Source organism: Conger conger, chromosome 11, assembly GCF_963514075.1.
Source record: "Conger conger chromosome 11, fConCon1.1, whole genome shotgun sequence".
In the NCBI taxonomy this organism is placed as follows: Eukaryota; Metazoa; Chordata; class Actinopteri; order Anguilliformes; family Congridae; genus Conger; species Conger conger.
Genome location: NC_083770.1, coordinates 45,960,252 through 45,978,461, shown reverse-complemented (window position 1 = coordinate 45,978,461; position 18,210 = coordinate 45,960,252). Strand labels below are relative to the sequence as shown.

At 51.6% G+C, this 18,210-nt stretch overlaps 2 protein-coding genes across 2 annotated transcripts in view; one reads left to right on the top strand and one right to left on the bottom strand.

The window, feature by feature from the left end:
- The window catches only part of LOC133140027 (dual specificity protein phosphatase 26-like), a 139,681-nt gene that overhangs the window by 23,131 nt on the left and 98,340 nt on the right, over positions 1-18,210 (bottom strand). The gene's annotated exons all lie outside the window — the stretch shown is intronic.
- The window catches only part of LOC133141310 (zinc finger MIZ domain-containing protein 2-like), a 50,498-nt gene that overhangs the window by 21,331 nt on the left and 10,957 nt on the right, over positions 1-18,210 (top strand). Inside the window, exons 2-9 of the mRNA XM_061261830.1 lie at positions 6,912-7,017; positions 9,847-9,961; positions 11,638-11,831; positions 14,801-14,984; positions 15,799-16,020; positions 16,583-16,774; positions 17,122-17,229; positions 17,703-17,874. Of these exons, the coding sequence (XP_061117814.1) occupies positions 6,968-7,017; positions 9,847-9,961; positions 11,638-11,831; positions 14,801-14,984; positions 15,799-16,020; positions 16,583-16,774; positions 17,122-17,229; positions 17,703-17,874 (1,237 nt within the window). The 5' untranslated portion in view covers positions 6,912-6,967. The remainder of the gene's footprint in view (positions 1-6,911; positions 7,018-9,846; positions 9,962-11,637; positions 11,832-14,800; positions 14,985-15,798; positions 16,021-16,582; positions 16,775-17,121; positions 17,230-17,702; positions 17,875-18,210) is intronic.

Below are 18,210 nucleotides of genomic sequence, written 5' to 3'. Positions count from 1 at the left end.
CGGCCTTCGCAGCAATGGAGGCTCTCGTTTTAACCCCGGTTGTGTGTAGTGTCTTATATAAACCGCCGTCAAAGTGATCTTACCTGTTATTCATGAGGTGTGGGAGGTGCGGGAGACTTTCTCATCCTGTTTCAGTCAGGAGGAGTTTGTTCCCATTGTTGTTTGGGCTGACCTTTGACCCCTTAGATAAGCCCTTTGGTTTCATTCCTGGCTGCTGCCCTCCAGCGCTGTGGGAGCAGGCCGCGATTGTGAAATGGCACATTGCAGATAGGTGAGCGTGCCAGTGACCAGGAAGTACTGGCTCATGTTCGTGCGACTGCTGGGTCATCTCCACCTCTCTGGCCGCCTCAGGCGGGTCTCTGTTACAGCCGGAGCCCAGGATACAGTTTCAGCAATAAGTGTGTAAATCTTTCCTTTTAAGAGTCTGTGTGTGTGTGTGTGTGTGTGTGTGTGTGTGTGTGTACGCGCAAGTGTGTGAAAGGTGAGTGAAAGTGGCCCGTGCACACACACACACACACACACACACACACACACACACACACACACGCTCATGCACAGACACGCGGAAGTCCTGAATGGCGCTGGTGAAAACACCCGGGCCCTGCGTTTATGCAGGGAGTGTGAAGTCGTGTGTTGTCTGACACCGTAGTGATGTTCTGGAATGTGCCGTGGAGGGGACCGCCCCTCAGTAATCCCGCCGGCTCCGCCCCCCTCCTGCTTGCGCGTGGGGGGTTGTCACAGGGGGGTGGGGGGGAGGGGAGGGGCCCTGGCCAGTCACGTGACCCTGTAGGCTCTGTCCATTTGGGCTTTTTGAACGGCGGTGGCAGGGAGCAGCAGCTCTGTGTGGAACTTTCTGCCTGACTGTGCAGCTCTGAGTGCTGGGGTCCGCTGGGCCAGGGCTTCCAGGCCTGCAGGATGAGGCTTGTGTCCGTGGGAACGCTGAACCGTTGACGAAGGTAAGCCGGCGGTCCTCCGTCCTGCACCTGCGTTTCCTGTTCGTTTCGCGTGAGTTCCGCGCGCGTTTCTGCGCTCCAGGCGCTCCGGTGTGTCTTGCGTGACGCGGGGGCCGTGGTGCTTCCTCATAGCTGAAGGAACGACAACTTGGTGGCGGAACGGGGATGTCTGAGAAGTGCCCCACTGCTCTGACCCAGCGGAGGTCCTGGAGAGGGGCTGACGTTGCTGTGGTCTGGAGGGGGGGGGGGGGGGGAGCTGAGTACGATGGGCCCCTGATGGCCGTGTCCTGGGCAGGCTGACAGTGCGGGGGAGGTGGCCTGGACAATGAGACTAATTTGGCTGAGGTGACTCCGTTTGTTTTGTAGGTGCGGCCACCATTAAGACCCTCTACGGAGAGACGTTCTCCAGTGAGCATCCCTCTGTCAAATATGTACCTTTGGAACCGTATGTTCCAGTTACGTTTGCGTTGCTGTCCCCGAAAGACTTCATTAAACCCGCTGGGTGCCGTCCGTACGGCTGGCTGGTTTAAACTGTGAGGTGAAAATGCTCACAGAATGTTTGCCAAGCCATTCAACTAGAAGGCCAACCCCCCCCTTCTGAACTGAAGAGGCTCCAAACCTCATTTAGTGCTGGGGGAGAGGAGGGAGGGAGGGGGGTATAAAAGCCATATCACCGCTGTACTGACTGAAGTGTCCCAGTTTGAACTTTTATCTGCAGTCCCACCGAATCAGGAGCCGGAGCGAGTGAGAGGGAGGGGGAGAGACAGTGTGATGGATTATGGATGAGGAGAGAAGCAAAGGGGTATAAAAATATATTTAAAAATCAAAATCAAAAGGGACCGGGGGCGGGATAGAGGGGGAGAGCTCTGTGGGACGGGGGTGGGAGGGGCGGAACGGCAGGCGGGAGAGACTGGATGTAATGAGGAAGAGAAGGGACTTACTTCCAGGCAGGAACAGTCTGTGCTGTGAGGTGTTGCTCTCGGGGGAGGTGTGGAGCTGAGGCTGAGGGTGAGGGGGGGGGGGCGGTATGGCTGCTACAGCACAGCACAGTTCAGTGTGGTAATGACGCTTGGTGGTTGTGATGGGAGCTGACTGATCCCCTGCGTGGGGGTCTGTGTGGCGTTTGGGGAGGGTTGGTTGGTCACTTGTTTTGTCCCTGCCCCACGAGTGGCCCATGTGTATGATCAGTGTTACATGCTGTTGGCCTCTTTGTATGATCAGTGTTACATGCTAGTGGCCTCTTTGTATGATCAGTGTTGCACGCTAGTGGCTTGTGTACGAGGATCAGTGTTGCATGCTAGTGGCCTGTGTACTAGGTTCAGCGTTATGCTAGTGGCCTGTGTAGGAGGATCAGTGTTATGCTAGTGGCCTGTGTACTAGGTTCAGCGTTATGCTAGTGGCCTGTGTAGGAGGATCAGCGTTATGCTAGTGGCCTGTGTACTAGGATCAGTGTTACGCTTGTGGCCTGTGTACTAGGATCAGTGTTACGCTAGTGGCCTGTGTACTAGGATCAGTGTTACACTTGTGGCCTGTGTACTAGGATCAGCGTTACGCTAGTGGCCTGTGTACTAGGATCAACGTTACGCTAGTGGCCTGTGTACTAGGATCAGCATTACGCTAGTGGCCTGTGTGTACTAGGATCTGTCACACGCTAGTGGCCTGTGTAGGAGGATCAGTGTCACGCTAGTGGCCTGTGTACTAGGATCAGCGTTACGCTAGTGGCCTGTGTACTAGGATCACCGTTACGCTAGTGGCCTGTGTACTAGGATCACCGTTACGCTAGTGGCCTGTGTACTAGGATCACCGTTACGCTAGTGGCCTGTGTACTAGGATCACCGTTACGCTAGTGGCCTGTGTACTAGGATCCGCGTTACGCTAGTGGCCTGTGTACTAGGATCACCGTTACGCTAGTGGCCTGTGTACTAGGATCAGCGTTACGCTAGTGGCCTGTGTACTAGGATCAACGTTACGCTAGTGGCCTGTGTACTAGGATCACCAGCGTATTGGCCGTTGATATGTGCTGCATGCGCTCTATCTCCTTCGGTCCAGCCGTTAGTGGAGTTGTGTATTGGGCTGCATCGCGTCGTTACAACCGGGTGTGTGAGGCTGTGTTTGTAAGGTTCTGAGGGTCGGTGTGTGCGCGTGTGCGTGTGCGTGTGCGTGTGCGTGTGCGTGTGCGCGTGAATGTGCAGGGCACCAATGTTTGTGTGAGGATCGTCTGCAGTCAAGTGGGCTGACTTCTCCCCCTCCCCGTGCTCGCTCCCTCTCTCTCTCTGTCTCCCCCTCCTTTTGCTCCCTCTCTCCCCCTCCCCTTGCTCGCTCCCTCTCTCTGTCTCCCCCTCCTTTTGCTCCCTCTCTCCCCCTCCCCTTGCTCGCTCCCTCTCTCTCTGTCTCCCCCTCCTTTTGCTCCCTCTCTCCCCCTCCCCTTGCTCGCTCCCTCTCTCTCTGTCTCCCCCTCCTTTTGCTCCCTCTCTCCCCCTCCCCTTGCGCTCTCTCTCTCTCCCTCCCTGTCTCTCTCTCAGCCCACACTCTGCCTGCAGGTTTGTCGCCTCACACTTATTATCCTTGTGGGTGTCCTTCTCATTCTTACACTGTGCTAACGCACACACACACGCACGCACGCACGCACTTACGCACACACACACACACGCATACGCACACGCACACGCACTTACGCACACACACGCACGCACGCACGCACGCACGCACGCACGCACGCACGCACGCACACACACCATCCCTTTTCAAGCTGCAGGCTGTCTGACCTAAATCTTGAGAGAGTGAGAGTGAGAGAGAGAGTGACAGGGGGATGGAAAGGAGGGGTGGTGGGTGAAAGGCAGTAATAAATCGGCGTGTCAGTTAATGGCGTTTATCCGTGCGATGTGGCAGGGGGCGGGTCAGTACATGGATCCGGAGCGGAGCCGCACAAAAGAACCCGGAGGACCCGCTCTCTCTCAGAACAGAACCCGGCACGTCACTCCACCATCCCTCTGCCAGCCGCCGCCAACGTCAGCCGGAGCCCCGCGGCTTCGGTCTCCCTCACGCCGTTCGCTTTCCTCTCCTTTCTTCTCCTTTTTTTTCCCTCCCTTTTTGTAATCCGCCGCGCGCTATTTTTAGCGCTAAGCTCCTCTGGCGTGCGAGGAGTCGGAGCTCGGCGGCAGCGAGGGTCCGCATGGGCGTCTAAAAGCACAGGCGCTCCGCTGGACCGCGATGCTGCAGTGGAGAGGGGGGGCTCAGCCTCCCCACACGCCCCCCCCTCCCGCCCCCACCCCACCTGGGTCCTCTGCCGCGTGCGTCAGTCTGTCCGGGCGAATACCTCCCCGCTCCCCCGGCAGAACAACGCGTCAGAAACACCCAACCACTGAAAACCGAGCGGAGATGGGGGGGGGGGGGGAGGTTGTCTGGCCGGACTGTGATGTCACACCTTCCAGTGCAGGCACCTGGCTGCTGCAGTTAGCGCTGTGATGCCCCTCACTGTTCCGTCAACTGCCGTTTAGAGTTTCTGCTAGCGCGTGCGCTAATCTCTGGGCAGGGCTGCGCTTGCACACCTATGGGTTTATTAGCTTCATGCTGCTAACCATGTCGCTGCCCGTGGCCTACGTCCTCTCTGCCCTCTTCTAGCTGCGTTGTCACTTCCTGTTCCATTACCTGCCGCGTAGAGTTTCTGCTAGCGAGTGCGCTAATCCCCGGGAAGGGCTACACTATACACACACTCACACACACACACACACACACACACACACGTGCGTTTATTAGCTCTGTGCGGCTAACGCTATTGCCGCCTGTGGCCTAGGCTGGCTGAGTCCTCTCCGCCCTCTTCCAGCAGAGTGATTGCTCTCTTTCTTAATTCGTCCGTTTGCAGGCCGGTATGGCTGGGCACATCTGAGACCGGGCTAAATCAAATCCGTGAAGCTCATTTCCCATTTCGGGGCGGCTCTGGTTCCATGAGAATTTCACGTGCTTTGATCTCCGGTCTTAAATGCGTACGGCTCGCGTTTGTGCGTTTTTCCTGCGCTGGGCGTTTTATTTTCCTCCCTGATCCAGTTTACTCTGTCCGGTCCTTTGACGAGCAGTTTGTTCCAATGTCTGCTGTTACACAAACTGCTAGTTTCCATTCTCTCGTGTTTTTTATTCCCAGTATCGGCAGGTCTCTGACCTCACATTCTCATCCCCCTGCTTCTCTTCAGCGGGGTAAGGGTTGCTTTTGATCCTTCCTCCAGGAATTTGACTTTGGGTGGAAATTCAGCTCAAAATTTTCCACGCAATCTCACGTTCTGTTCTTTCTGTGTCTGTTTATGTTTACCAGCGCAACTGAGGTTTGGTCTCATTGCGAAACACTTTGTATCCTGCATCTAACCCGCCAGACCACACAAAAACAGAATGTGCTTCTTCAGTGCTGCCAGGACTTATTGCCAGACAATTAAGCAATGCTGCTTCAACCATTTGTCAAAACAGGCTAAATGAATTGAAAGATTCTTGTAGGTAAGTTTTTTTTTTTTGTGTTAAAACGTTGTAAATCCCTTCATATCATTGAAAAAGGCTCACTGACATGTTGACTCACCCTCTGCCTGTTTATAGTCCTTAAATTCGGGTTTCAATATATACAGTTGACGGCCCGACACTGTACCAAAACATTGTATAGCTGTACAATAATTCAAGCTCATTGGTTGAAAATTGGCTCGAATTGCCACAGCCAATGGCGTTTCAACGTCAGCATGTTCACAGAGAAGGGCGAGGGTTAAACAGTGTTGTGGTTTGAAGGTATTTGTTGCTGCTATTCCTCTCTTGACCGTTAGAAGTCTGTGTGAGAGATGTGGTGGTGGGGGAGGGGAGCGTTGGTGAAACTGGTCCCTGATGTGTCCCTGACTGCAGTACTTGCATTGAGGGAGTGGTGCCTCTCAGAAGGTAAACAGTGGGCCGCAGGCTCAATAAAGGCCCTTGTTTGTATCTTATACAGCTTCTTGTGCTGAGGACGAGGTGTATTAACCCCGATAATAAGATGTCAGATGAAGTCTAATGCTCGCTGCCTGGTCCAAACAGGCTTTCCCTTTTCACGGCAAGGCTATTTTTTCTATCTTTTTCTTGACCTTTGGCCGCTCTCAGAGTAAAAGGGGCGCTTTTAATCTTCTGCCTCTTCAGATGAATGAGCTTGGCGCTTCCCAGAACTCTCGACGGCCGGATGCGTTTCTCATGAGCACGTTTCGAGGCGGGCAGATGGCGGGACTGCTCTTTTCTGAACTAAGGACCCCTGTGGTTGTCCGCTCCTGCCCGAGAGGGCAGCAGTGCTCTGTATTCCTCCGTGCGCGTCGTGTTCTCGTTCTGCTCCAGGCCCTTCCGGGTGTGACCGTGCGCTGCACCGCCCACAGATCTCAGTGTGTTACTGGAGGATAGCTGGGGAGTCTGCCGCTCTCCTGAAAAACGCTGTGCCCCCCCCCCCCCCCAGTGCTGTCTCAGAGCTCAGAGGGGGGGAACGCTGTCGGTGTGCGAGAGTGAATCAAATCAAAACCCAGTGACCTTAGGCGGTGGAGTTTGGCCTTTGTTTTGATGCAAAGAGCTGTGTGAGTGTCGCGGAAGTGTGGTAACTTCTCAAGACCACAAGGTCCCCTGCTTTCAGCCTTCAGACTGCTCTCTGCAGCCTTGAGTCTCCACCCCCGTCAGTACATATTAATCTGTGCGTAGGGGCGATATCTGAAGAAAATGTTCACTGTGCAGGTCCTCCTGGTGAACGGGGCCTGCTCTGCAGACTCGCGCTGATGACGCACAACACCGACTGCGTCAGGAGAGCGGGATTTCTGCGGCGTTGGGGAAGCGGTTCCGCCTCGGGCATTAGAGAATCGCAGATGTACAGTGTTCCATTAAACCACGTTGTTAAGCGGACGATTGCGCTGATTTGTTTGCCGGTTTCCCGATGTTAAATATCCGCTCTCGTAACACTGATCTCTGTCTCTCGCTTTTCAGGCTGCCTGTTGGGTTGAGGAGTTTTGGGGCTCCGTGCTGACCCCAACGCCCCTCCGATGAACCCCATCAACTCCATGAAACCTGCCCTGCCTCCAACGCCACACAGGTCAGTGCGTACCTCCCGCCCCGCTGTGTGGTTCATCCCTCATAGGCTGACCAATCGCATCCACAGAACATGGCGTTGGCCAATCACGGCCCTCCTCTGCTTTCAGCGGCCTGCGATTTGGTTTAGAAAATTTCTCTCTACAATTGCTCTTTCATGTACTTGGAAAGTGCTTGTTTCCTGGAGGAAGGCTTTATTTTGGAATTGGCGAGACTTTTAACTTTCAAATTCAGTTTCAATTATGACAATAGAAAGTTAGGTGCGTAGAACACAAGGCAGGAGAGAGGTAAGGTTGTGAAAGTAGCAGTTGGAAATGCTAAGAATTAAACGAAACGACAGGAGGGCACTGCAGTTTTGTTTCTTTGCACACGGAGGCCTTAGATTAACCCAAGCAGGCGCTGAGTGGATTCTGATTGGCTGGCCAGCGGTTTGTGTCCCCACATACCCTTCGATCGGACGTTTGAGGGCCTGGCTCATGATTGGCAGTTTCCTGTTTGCTGAGGGGCCCGGAAATCCGGGGAGGAACTGGAGAGAAACCACAGGCCCTGCTGTTTCCTGTCTGGGGCTGGGACCTGCAGTGTGGCAGAGCTGGCCTTCCACGCTCTGGCCTGCCCTGAGCCCTGCCCTGCTGGCCTGGCTGACCATAGACTGAGTGCAGTACGGATGTCACAAGGAACGATATTGGATCGTTCGGATAATGTACCGGTTCTAGTTTTCGGCAGTGTCTGTAAAACTGCTTTTCCGGTGGTATGGAGTTGTGTGTTGAGAATTGCGGGATTTCGCTGGTGTTCGTATGGACTATGAAACCCCTGGTCTCATGCCATCCCTGCCGTGTGCTAGCCGCTGCGTGTGCCCTGGTTTGCTGAAGGAAGTGTTAGGCGATGAAGATTTGGTGTTGGGCTCGAGGAGTGAGAGGAGTGAGAGGAGTGAGAGGAGTGAGAGGAGTGAGAGGAGTGAGAGGAGTGTGAGGGTGTCCAGCCTTTATCCCAGTGTAGCGCTGCTGAAGGCTTTGGGATGGACAGCAGTGCCATGTAGCTGTGTCTGACGTGATCTTCATCAGCACTGTAGCCAACACCTCCCTGTGTGTCCATGACGATGGATCATCAGCAGAATGAGAGAAATATTGTCACACCAGTTCTGCATGTTTTATACTTTTGCCCGGTTAGGTTTACCCATCCATATTAATATTGTGATCTTTACAATCACTAAGTGTTTTATTTAAATAATTGCATGCCGTATTTGGCCTATTATGTTGTGAGACCACAGTTTAGACCATATTCCAAGGCCACACGTGTGTTAGATATCCAGTGCTGCCTCCTGTGTAGTGAGTGTTGGATGAAGGTGTCACAAGCCGTTTCATTGAATTTCGCGGTCCACACACGGTCATTGTTTTGGGGGCAGCTTTGTGGTCTAAGGAGTGTGATGTAGATAATGACCGCTCTCCTCCCCCCACTGGGGCTTAGTTCAGCGGTCGCTTGCGGTCCTGCAGAGGCCATTGTTCTCATAACGGACTCTGCCATGTCAGGCCGTTCGCAAGCTGTGAGCATCAAGGCTACTTATGGGAAGCAAAGGGGCTAGCTGGAGCGGTCCTGTTTAATCCAGAATAAGACTCACACACACACACACACACACACACACACACACACACATCCACGCACACACACACACACACACATCCACACACACACACTCACACATATGCACACACTCACACACGCACACACATGCGCACACATGCACACACACACACATGAACGCAGCACACACACACACACACACACACACACACATCCACGCACACACACACACACACACACACACACACACACACACTCACACATATGCACACACACACACACACACACACACACATATGCACACACGCACGCATGCTTATGGCCCATGGACATATACGCACACACACACACACACACACACACACACACACTCACACTCCACTTCTCTCTCAGCGCATGTGCATACGCCACACAGACGCACACGCACATGCATTCATATCACACACTTGGACACACGCGCACATTTGTCTCGCACGCGCACTCACACTCCGGTTCTCCCTTGGCAATACTGCTCTTACCCGTATCTAAGTAACGGCAGTGTCTCCATGGAAACATTTTGCAGAGTACTCTGAGCATGTGACAAACATAAGTCAAATTTACACATGCGCGTGCACACACGCACTCTCATACACACACACACACACACACACACACACACACTCGCCTGCACACAAACGCACATGCCTTCACATGCTGTTGTGATCACAGACATGCACATATGGTGTTGTCCAAAACCCTGTGCGTTTTATAATGCACAAGCTTTTATTAAGACACAAGCGCACATGCGGTCACAATCTCCCAGGGCGCACTCTTAAGACAAAAAAACCTGAAAATCATAATCACTCGTGAAGGATTTAGAAAATCCTCTTCGTGTGGCTCACATGCATAGAGACCGGCCTCAGCCGGGCAGAGATGGGAACCATTATATCCAGTGCTAATCCCGGCGTGTGCATGAAACGGTCAGTTTTTAAAGGGGCAGGCTCCGTATTGGCCGGCTGTGGAGGATGGGCATCCCCTTATAGCCGGGTTTCTCTCCACATTTCTTCCCACCAGGGAGTGTTTTCTCGCCACTGTTTGTGGGTTGTTCTCCACACTAGGGAGTTGTTTACCTCTCATGCTATTTGGTGGCTTAGGGCTGGTATTTTTTTTTTTCTTCCCTTCTGTAATTCTGTAAAAAGCGTCTTTTGTGAAAAGCGCTATAGAAATAAAACCGAATTGAATTCACTTCCTCTCCCCCGTCTCTTCCCCTCCGCAGTGACGGCTCCTACCCGTATGACCCTGTCTCCTGGCAGCAAGGCACCAATCAGCCTGCAGGCTCCCTCTCCGTGGTAACCACAGTGTGGGGGGTGACCAATCCTTCGCCCAGCCAGGTAAGGCTCACCGGAAACCGATGACTTCATCACGGATCAAATGCTCTGCAGCTAAAAATAGCCTCCGCTGTGAATTAGCGTTTCTCACACCAAGCGCTTTGCATGGGGCCGTCCCTCTTTAACCGTTCTCTGGTTACCGCAGAACTGAATTAAGTCGGCTTCCGTGAAAAATATATCGGGTTGTCTGTATTATTTTAAGTTAACCGTGCATCTTGACAATAATGTGATTCCAATATTAGTATGCTAGGTCACTCCCGATATTCAAGGCATCTTATTCTCAGGACATTTGCGAGTACCCACTCGAAAAATGGGTCCGCCTGCTGAATTATTATTGACAGAAAAAACAACATGATGGCGAGTTAAAACCCGCTGACCCCCGTTGACTGAAAGGACTGTTCCGGAAACGGTGTTACCCACACGTTCATTCATCAAAGGAGGCGCCGCGCGTCTCCTCTTCCGCCCCGATGGTGTGTCTGTTCAGAGCTTCGTCTGCGTCGGGAGATGAGTGTGCGTGAAAGTCTGCTGTTTAGCGGTGACGGCCTTCTCTTTTATTTCAGTCACTGAGGCCGTTTGTCTGAAGTCTTTAAAGTCTATCACGGCGGATAAACGCTAAATGCAGCCTTTTCTAAACGAAGCCAAACTGTCGCGTTGTGCGTTAAAGCTTTCTGTGCCTAATTTGTAAGTGTATCTTTTCAGTGGGGGGGGGGGGGGGGGGGGGTGGTTGATGAAAATGGCCCTTGTGTATATCTGAAGGTAACCTGTACAGATTGCTATTGATTCCTGGCAGTCTAAGGAGTTATTTGGGCATTACGCTATGCTTCTGTTGAATGAAAACAGTAACTCTTTTCTGTATACGTTTTCTTAGACGCTGTTGTATGGTGTAACGGGTTCGTGAATTGGCAGTTTGCTGTGATTTGACTTGATTTGGCGTGTGATTTACACGCATCATTATCCAGTCCTGGTCACACACGGTTAGGAGTGTGTGAGTTTAAAGTCATTTGTGCGTGGTGAGCCCACAGCTCATGGTGTCAGTTTGAGCTCTGGGCAGAATGGGAGTGAGTTCTGATCTCTAGTGTACAGGAACACTGTAAGAGCTGTCTGAGTCATCCGATTGGCCCCTGTGAACAAATGACGCTGTTGGCGGAAGAAGATGAGTTTAATCTGTCAAAGCAGGAAATGGCAATGGGGTGAATTAATCCCTGGGAAACGGAGGATTTGTAATGATGCAATCAGCGGGGAAATGAGCTGGCGGAATAAGTAGACAATAACGGAGACTTTGGGGTTGCGCTGTGTGTCTGTACCGGAACGGCATGTTTAAATGAGGTCTGATGACGAGCGTCTTTCACAAAGTTTGGCCTTTTCTGAGAATCCATGATTGTGGTTATTTTTGGAGAACCTGCTTTGCAAACTCATTTACATTTTAGCCATTACTGGGCGCTAACTGGGCGCTAACTGGGCGCTAACTGGGCGCTAACTGGGCGCTAACTGGGCGCTAACTGGGCGCTAACTCTCTCGTAGCTGAGGGTTCAGGCCTGTGTTATAAATGGTCTCTGTGACTTTCCTATGAAAGATGTTGTACAGATAAAATTCATTTGAATGGTGTGGTACATTTGGTACCCCGTGGATCTTCCTGAGATGTGTGCTCCCTGTGCCTCACTCCTCTCTCTCCCCTGCAGGTTTTGGGCGCGCCCATGGGCCCTGGTGGAAACTCTGCTGGAAGTCACATGATGCCCGGTAGCAGCCCCGGTATGAACTCTGCGCAGTTCCTGGGCCAGCAGGGCTACCCCGAGCCCAACAAGGGCTACATGCAGCAGGGCCTGTACGGGCGCCAGGGCGGGGGCTACCCCGCGGGGCCTGGCTACGGGGGCAGGTGGGTGTGCCGCTGTCTCTGCACGGGGGGGTGGGGACAGAACAGGGTCAAATGCACCGTGGCGAAGCTTAAAGGTACAATAGGTAACGGTCCAGATGGGAATAGGAGCGAAAAACACCTTCAAACCACAACACTGTTTATCTCTCCTAAACGCGCTGACGTTGAAACGCCATTGGCTGTGGCAATTGGAACCAATTTTTAGCCAGTGAGCTTGAATTATCGTACAGTTATACAATGTTTTGGTACAGAGTGTCAGGCCGTCAACTGTATATTTTGAAACCCGAATTTAAGGACTATAAACAGGCAGAGGGTGAGTCAACATGTCAGTGAGCCTTTTTCAATGATAGGAAAGGATTTCAACAAGGATTGCAATTGTCTTGCAACAATTGTTTAAGACAAAAATCATGCCTATTGTACCTTTAATGATGTTTCAATAATGTTTCATGAATGGACATTGTTATCTAAACTACTGGGAGGCTAATCTGTACAGCTATGTAAATGTATTTGTTCATCATTCCATTCCTTCGTGTTAACGACTACATTCATTTAATGCCAATTCATATTGGAATTAAAAAACGGTTAATGGGTTCGTGAATGGTTAAGCAATTATACATGTGTTCTGTGGTTTGCTAACGTTTAAATATTCATGTAACTAATACATTAACTAATGCAACAATAATTTCCTGCCTAATTTGCTTGTATATCATTAATTCATGTTAACTACGTTAGTTAATGCCAATTCATGTGATCTTATTGTAAAGTGTGACCTATGCCACTATAGCACACGTGTGTGTGTCTGTGTGTGTGTGTGTGTGTGTGTGTGTGTGTGTGTGTGTGTGTGTGTGTGTGTGTGTGTGTGTGTGTGTGTGTGTGTGTGTGTATGTACACTCCAGTCCTGGGTCAAGTCATTATTTCTCACATGTAGTAAATTCTTGCCACTTAGAGAACTTTAAAGGAAACATGTGTTATCTGTTTTCACGCAGTGTTGAGAACACAGCTCCTCTTTGGTCTGATTGTGTTTGGTTAGTGACTGGCTTTGCTGAAAATCCTCAGGGATCAACAGCACACTCTTCATTTTACATTTCACCACCGTCTAAAGGCTCTGAACACACGCTTTGAGCCCGGTCCCCTGTGAGTGTGAGTGTGTGAGTGTGTGAGTGTGTGAGTGTGTGAGTGTGTGAGTGTGTGAGTGTGTGAGAGTGTGAGAGTGTGAGAGTGTGAGAGTGTGAGAGTGTGAGAGTGTGAGAGTGTGAGAGTGTGAGAGTGTGTGTGTGAGTGTGTGTGAGTGTGTGAGTGTGTGAGTGTGTGAGTGTGTGAGTGTGTGAGTGTGTGAGAGTGTGAGAGTGTGAGAGTGTGAGAGTGTGAGAGTGTGAGAGTGTGAGAGTGTGAGAGTGTGAGAGTGTGAGAGGTCCCACTAAACGTTCCCTGGCCGTGTCGCGTGGGGAGGCCAGTGCGCCGTGTCGCGTGGGAGGGCAGACGTCAGAGCCAGCGGGCTGCCGTCACCGCTGGGGGCGGGGGGGTGTGTGTCAGATCCGAGAGGGAGTCCCGCCCCTGCGCGTGACTCACCCCCTCTCCGGCGGGGCCTGCGGGCCTCGTCTGTGACTCACAGCGCTGGAACACGGAGCTTCGCCTCCGTCGCGCTCCACAGAACGGCACTCAGCCCTCTGGCTGCCTCTGAGGCAGCGCCCACAGGATGGGCCTGCGTTAGACAACTGTCACCGTCCTCAACCCTTCCCCAGCCGTGTATGAGCCGGATCCACACCCATCCCCACGGGGCTTTGGGCTTCGGTCGAGAGAGTTGAGAGAACTTTGTAGGGTTTTAATTGGGGATGACAACAAAGGTATAGCAGTCATTTTGATTGGTTGAAAAGGTGCAAGTTCTAGAGTCCTGGGATTTTACGGTAGCTGCTCTTCACTGGCACTGTTGGGACAAAAAAAATTAAAAATAAGAAACAAATGTTTGGTCACACATTAAGGATACAAGAATTGGCAACCCACGTAGTTAACTTGAAATAATGATGTACAAATACATGAATTACGCATGAAATTAATGATTCATTAGTTAATGTATTTAACTACTAACTAATGTATGCGTTTCATGAATATATATAAAATTAGCAAATCATAGGATAAACTTGTAATTACAATGAACAAATATATGAACTGTTTCTTTAATTACAATATGAATTGTCATTTAGGAATGTAGTTAACATGAATTAATGATGTTCAAACACATTAACAAAGCTGTATACATTAACTTATCATTACATTACATTACATTATTGGCATTTGGCATCAGTAGTTAGTTAACATCTACATTAGTTCATACCAAATCATTTTACATCATTGTCAAGTGTTTCCCCCTGAAATGGTAACTGTCTGTTCATTTTTAATTTGTACATAAATGGAGAACAACAGAGAAATTGTGGCAGTTTGAACACTGTTGTGGCAGTTTGAGCACTGTTGTGGCAGTTTGAGCACTGTTGTGGCAGTTGGCAGTTTGAACACTGTTGTGGCAGTTGGCAGTTTGAGCACTGTTGTGGCAGTTGGCAGTTTGAACACTGTTGTGGCAGTTTGAGCACTGTTGTGGCAGTTTGAGCACTGTTGTGGCAGTTTGAACACTGTTGTGGCAGTTTGAGCACTGTTGTGGCAGTTGGCAGTTTGAACACTGTTGTGGCAGTTTGAACACTGTTGTGGCAGTTTGAGCACTGTTGTGGCAGTTGGCAGTTTGAGCACTGTTGTGGCAGTTGGCAGTTTGAACACTGTTGTGGCAGTTTGAACACTGTTGTGGCAGTTTGAACACTGTTGTGGCAGTTTGAACACTGTTGTGGCAGTTTGAACACTGTTGTGGCAGTTTGAACACTGTTGTGGCAGTTTGAACACTGTTGTGGCAGTTTGAGCACTGTTGTGGCAGTTGGCAGTTTGAACACTGCTGTCCAGGGCCTGACGCGGTCTTTCTGCCCCCACAGCTACCCTAATAACGGCGGAGGGTCCCTGGGCATGCCCCCCCATGGCGTCCGGCCCCCGACGGACTTCACCCAGGCGGCGGCTGCAGCAGCGGTGGCGGCGGCTGCTGCCACGGCGACTGCCACCGCCACGGCAACGGTTGCCGCAATACAGGAGAAGCAGAACCAGGAGCTGACTTACGGCCAGGTAGGGAGGCGGACCTGCTGTCAGCCAGTCCCCTGTGCTTATGGCCTTCAGTTACAGGGGCTCTTAGGCAGGGTGCTGTGACATGCACGCACACACACACACGCGCACACACACACACGCACACGCACACACGCACACACACACAACATTACCCAACATTACACAGCCTGTAGCCTCGTGGCTAAGGTACATGACTGGGACCCAGAAGGTTGATGATTCAAGCCCCGGTGTAGCCACAATAAGATCCGCACAGCCGTTGGGCCCTTGAGCAAGGCCCTTAACCCTGCATTGCTCCAGGGGAGGATTGTCTCCTGCTTAGTCTAATCAACTGTTGTAACACATTTTTATAATTGTTTTATTAATAGAGGGTAGGCAGCGCACCCTCAATTTGTAATTTGTAACTTATATTCGGTTATAGATGGTATTATTTCTACTTTTCTATTATTATTATTGTTATTTTAGTTGTATTTTGTAAATGAGGGCTCATTCCCGGGGGAATCGGTGAGTGACCGAGGGGTTGGGCTCTGAGTGGGTGTGGCGCCTCCTGTTGGCCAGACGGGGGTATTACGCCACGAGGCTGTGCGCGGCAAAGCCAGCCTGCTGCTGCTTTCAGGAAATGAGGTGTCAGTTACTGCAGGAAATGAAACTTTTTATCTGCCCTAATTTTGAACTCTATTCATATTTTTCATTATAATTTTGTCTCCTACCTGTTGCGGTGATGTGTGGACTCATAAGGTCCTGGACTTTTTGAATTCCTGGTGTTTTTGGCCTCCTCCCGCCTTATTGGCTGTCGCCATGTTTACCCCTTCCGCAGGGCGGAGCCTCCTCCTACGGCAGCCAGTTCATGCCGCAGTCCGGGCCCCGGGGCCCCCCAGGCATGGCCCCCACGGGAATGGTCCCCTCCCGTCCTCCTTCGATGGGCCCCATGTACAGCACCCAGGGCCAGAGGCTGCCCCAGCACCCGGGGTATGCCGGGGGGGGCCACCAGGGGGCCCCCCGGCCGCAGCAGGGGCTGAAGCGCTCGTACAACTCTGAGGTGAGTGTCCGCCCCCGGCGGGGAAACGGTCTGAATCCTCGCTTCTGGTTTTCCTAGGGCTGAAAGGGACTTTGATTGGCTCTCTTTGCCCTGGTTTCTTTTCTCCAACTCTACTTTTCAAAGCCCTTCTCGAATACTGAACTCATCGTTCTTCAGTCCAGTCTTGTGTGTCCACCTCCTTTTTTTTTATTATTGTAACAGATTATCAGTGAAGACATTCAGTTAAAAAGTTTTAAAAGTAAATACAAATATGACCACCCCCCAAAGCCTTCATGAGAACCACATGAAAGATGTTTCAGCTTCAGTGTTTTTCCAGATTTGTAAACATTTATTTAATGTTATTTATTGATCGGTTTCTTCTCTTCTGGAAATGTGCATGTGCAGTGGTGTGCAGTCTGTTTCAGCAGCAGCGCTGTGTCGTGTTTACAGTGACTCAGCAGCTGTTCTGTGCAGAGCGCAGTGTGGAACAGTGCCGAGTGGATTTCACTGCGTTCCAGCAGCAGCTGTGTGTGGAGTTTACCCTAACCCTAACCCTAACCCTCCCTCCTCCCCCCTGTCCCAGGCCTTCCCGGGGCAGCAGTATGGTCCAGGCATGGGCAGTGTGGGGCCGTACCCTGGCCAGCCCATGCAGTACCACGGCCCCGGGCCCCAGAGGTCGGCCCCCTCCCCCTCCTACCCCGGGAGGATGCCCCTGCAGCAGGCCGGCATGGGCCAGTACCCCCCGGGCCCAGGCAGTGCCGGCCAGTACTACAAGGTGGGTCTAAAGCTTTTAAAGCTTTATTTATTTAAGCTTTATTTACCGTCTGTTTTCAGGCCAAAAGCCTAAAATTAATGTCGATCGCTTGGGGAGGAAAATTCATTTCTTTGTTTTTTTGAAAAGTAATTTTTCTGATGTCCGATGGGCCTTGTGACTTGTTCGGGTCTTTGGATCCTTTCTGTATAAAAGTTTGTGGGTTGTTGTGGTGAGTGAGAGGAGCAGCAGGATCTCTGACAGGCTGCGGTTTGCCTGTTCGAACTGTGCGTGGGGGTCAGAAGTACAGAGTTGAGCAATGCTGACGCACATTGTGTGTGTGTGTGTGTGTGTGTGTGTGTGTGTTTCAGGCTGAGCAGTTCAACGGGCAGGCCAACACCCTCAGCGCTCTGACAGCAGGGGGCGCCGGTGGGGGAGGAGGAGGCTACACCACCTTCAACCAGGCGGCAGTCAACGGGGTGGGTCTCTCATAGTGGTTCTGTTTGTGTCTGTGCTTCTGTCTGCCTGTGTGCATCTGTGTTTGTGCGTATCTGTTTGCGTGTATGCTTGTCTGTGCGTGTGTGTTTCTGGGTTTGTGTGTATGTTTCTGTCTACGCGTGTGTGTTTCTGACTGTTTTGTGTGTGTGTGTTTTGTGTGTGTGTGTGTGTGTGTGTGTGTGTGTGTGTGTGTGTGTGTGTTTCTGACTGTGTCTGTCTGTCTCTGTCTCTGTCTCTGTCTCTGTCTCTGTCTCTGTGTGTGTGTGTGTGTGTGTGTGTGTGTGTGTGTGTGTGTGTGTTGTTGTGGCCGACTGTAAACCCCTGATTCAATAATGCCTTCACAGCAAATCTTTCGTTTGTGTCTTCGTGATTGTGTCTCGTGCACACCGTTTAGTGTAAGTCCTTAGTCGGAAGCTACAATAGCCTCTGACCTTCCTCATCCTCTTCCTCCTAGCCGGGACGGGCGATGCCGGGGTACCCCAGTTCTCCTCTCCCAGGGAACCCCACGCCGCCCATGACGCCTGGCAGCTCCATGCCCCCGTACATGTCCCCGGGGCACGACGTCAAATCACCATTCCTCCCTGACATCAAGCCAAACATGAGCTCCCTGCCGCCGCCCCCTACAGGTACAATCGTGCCACTGCAACACATGGCGTGTTGACCTGCTGTCATATCATTTACTGTCAGTTTATGGGGTTATCGCATCAGATGAGGTGCGTCGGACTTGGATCTTTGAGCTTTTTGTCTAGCCCAGCCCTGTTCCTGGAGATCTGCGGTCCTTCAGGTTTTCTTTCCAATCCTAACAAAACACACCTCGTTCAACAGCAGTGGATATATTGAGCTGCTAATTAGTGGAATCGGGTGTGCCAGATTAGGGTTAAAAACAGGGGTGGTAGATGTCCTGGAACAGGGTTTGGAACCTGCCGGTCTAGTGAGTGCCCATGGCTGCATTGGACCGGTGC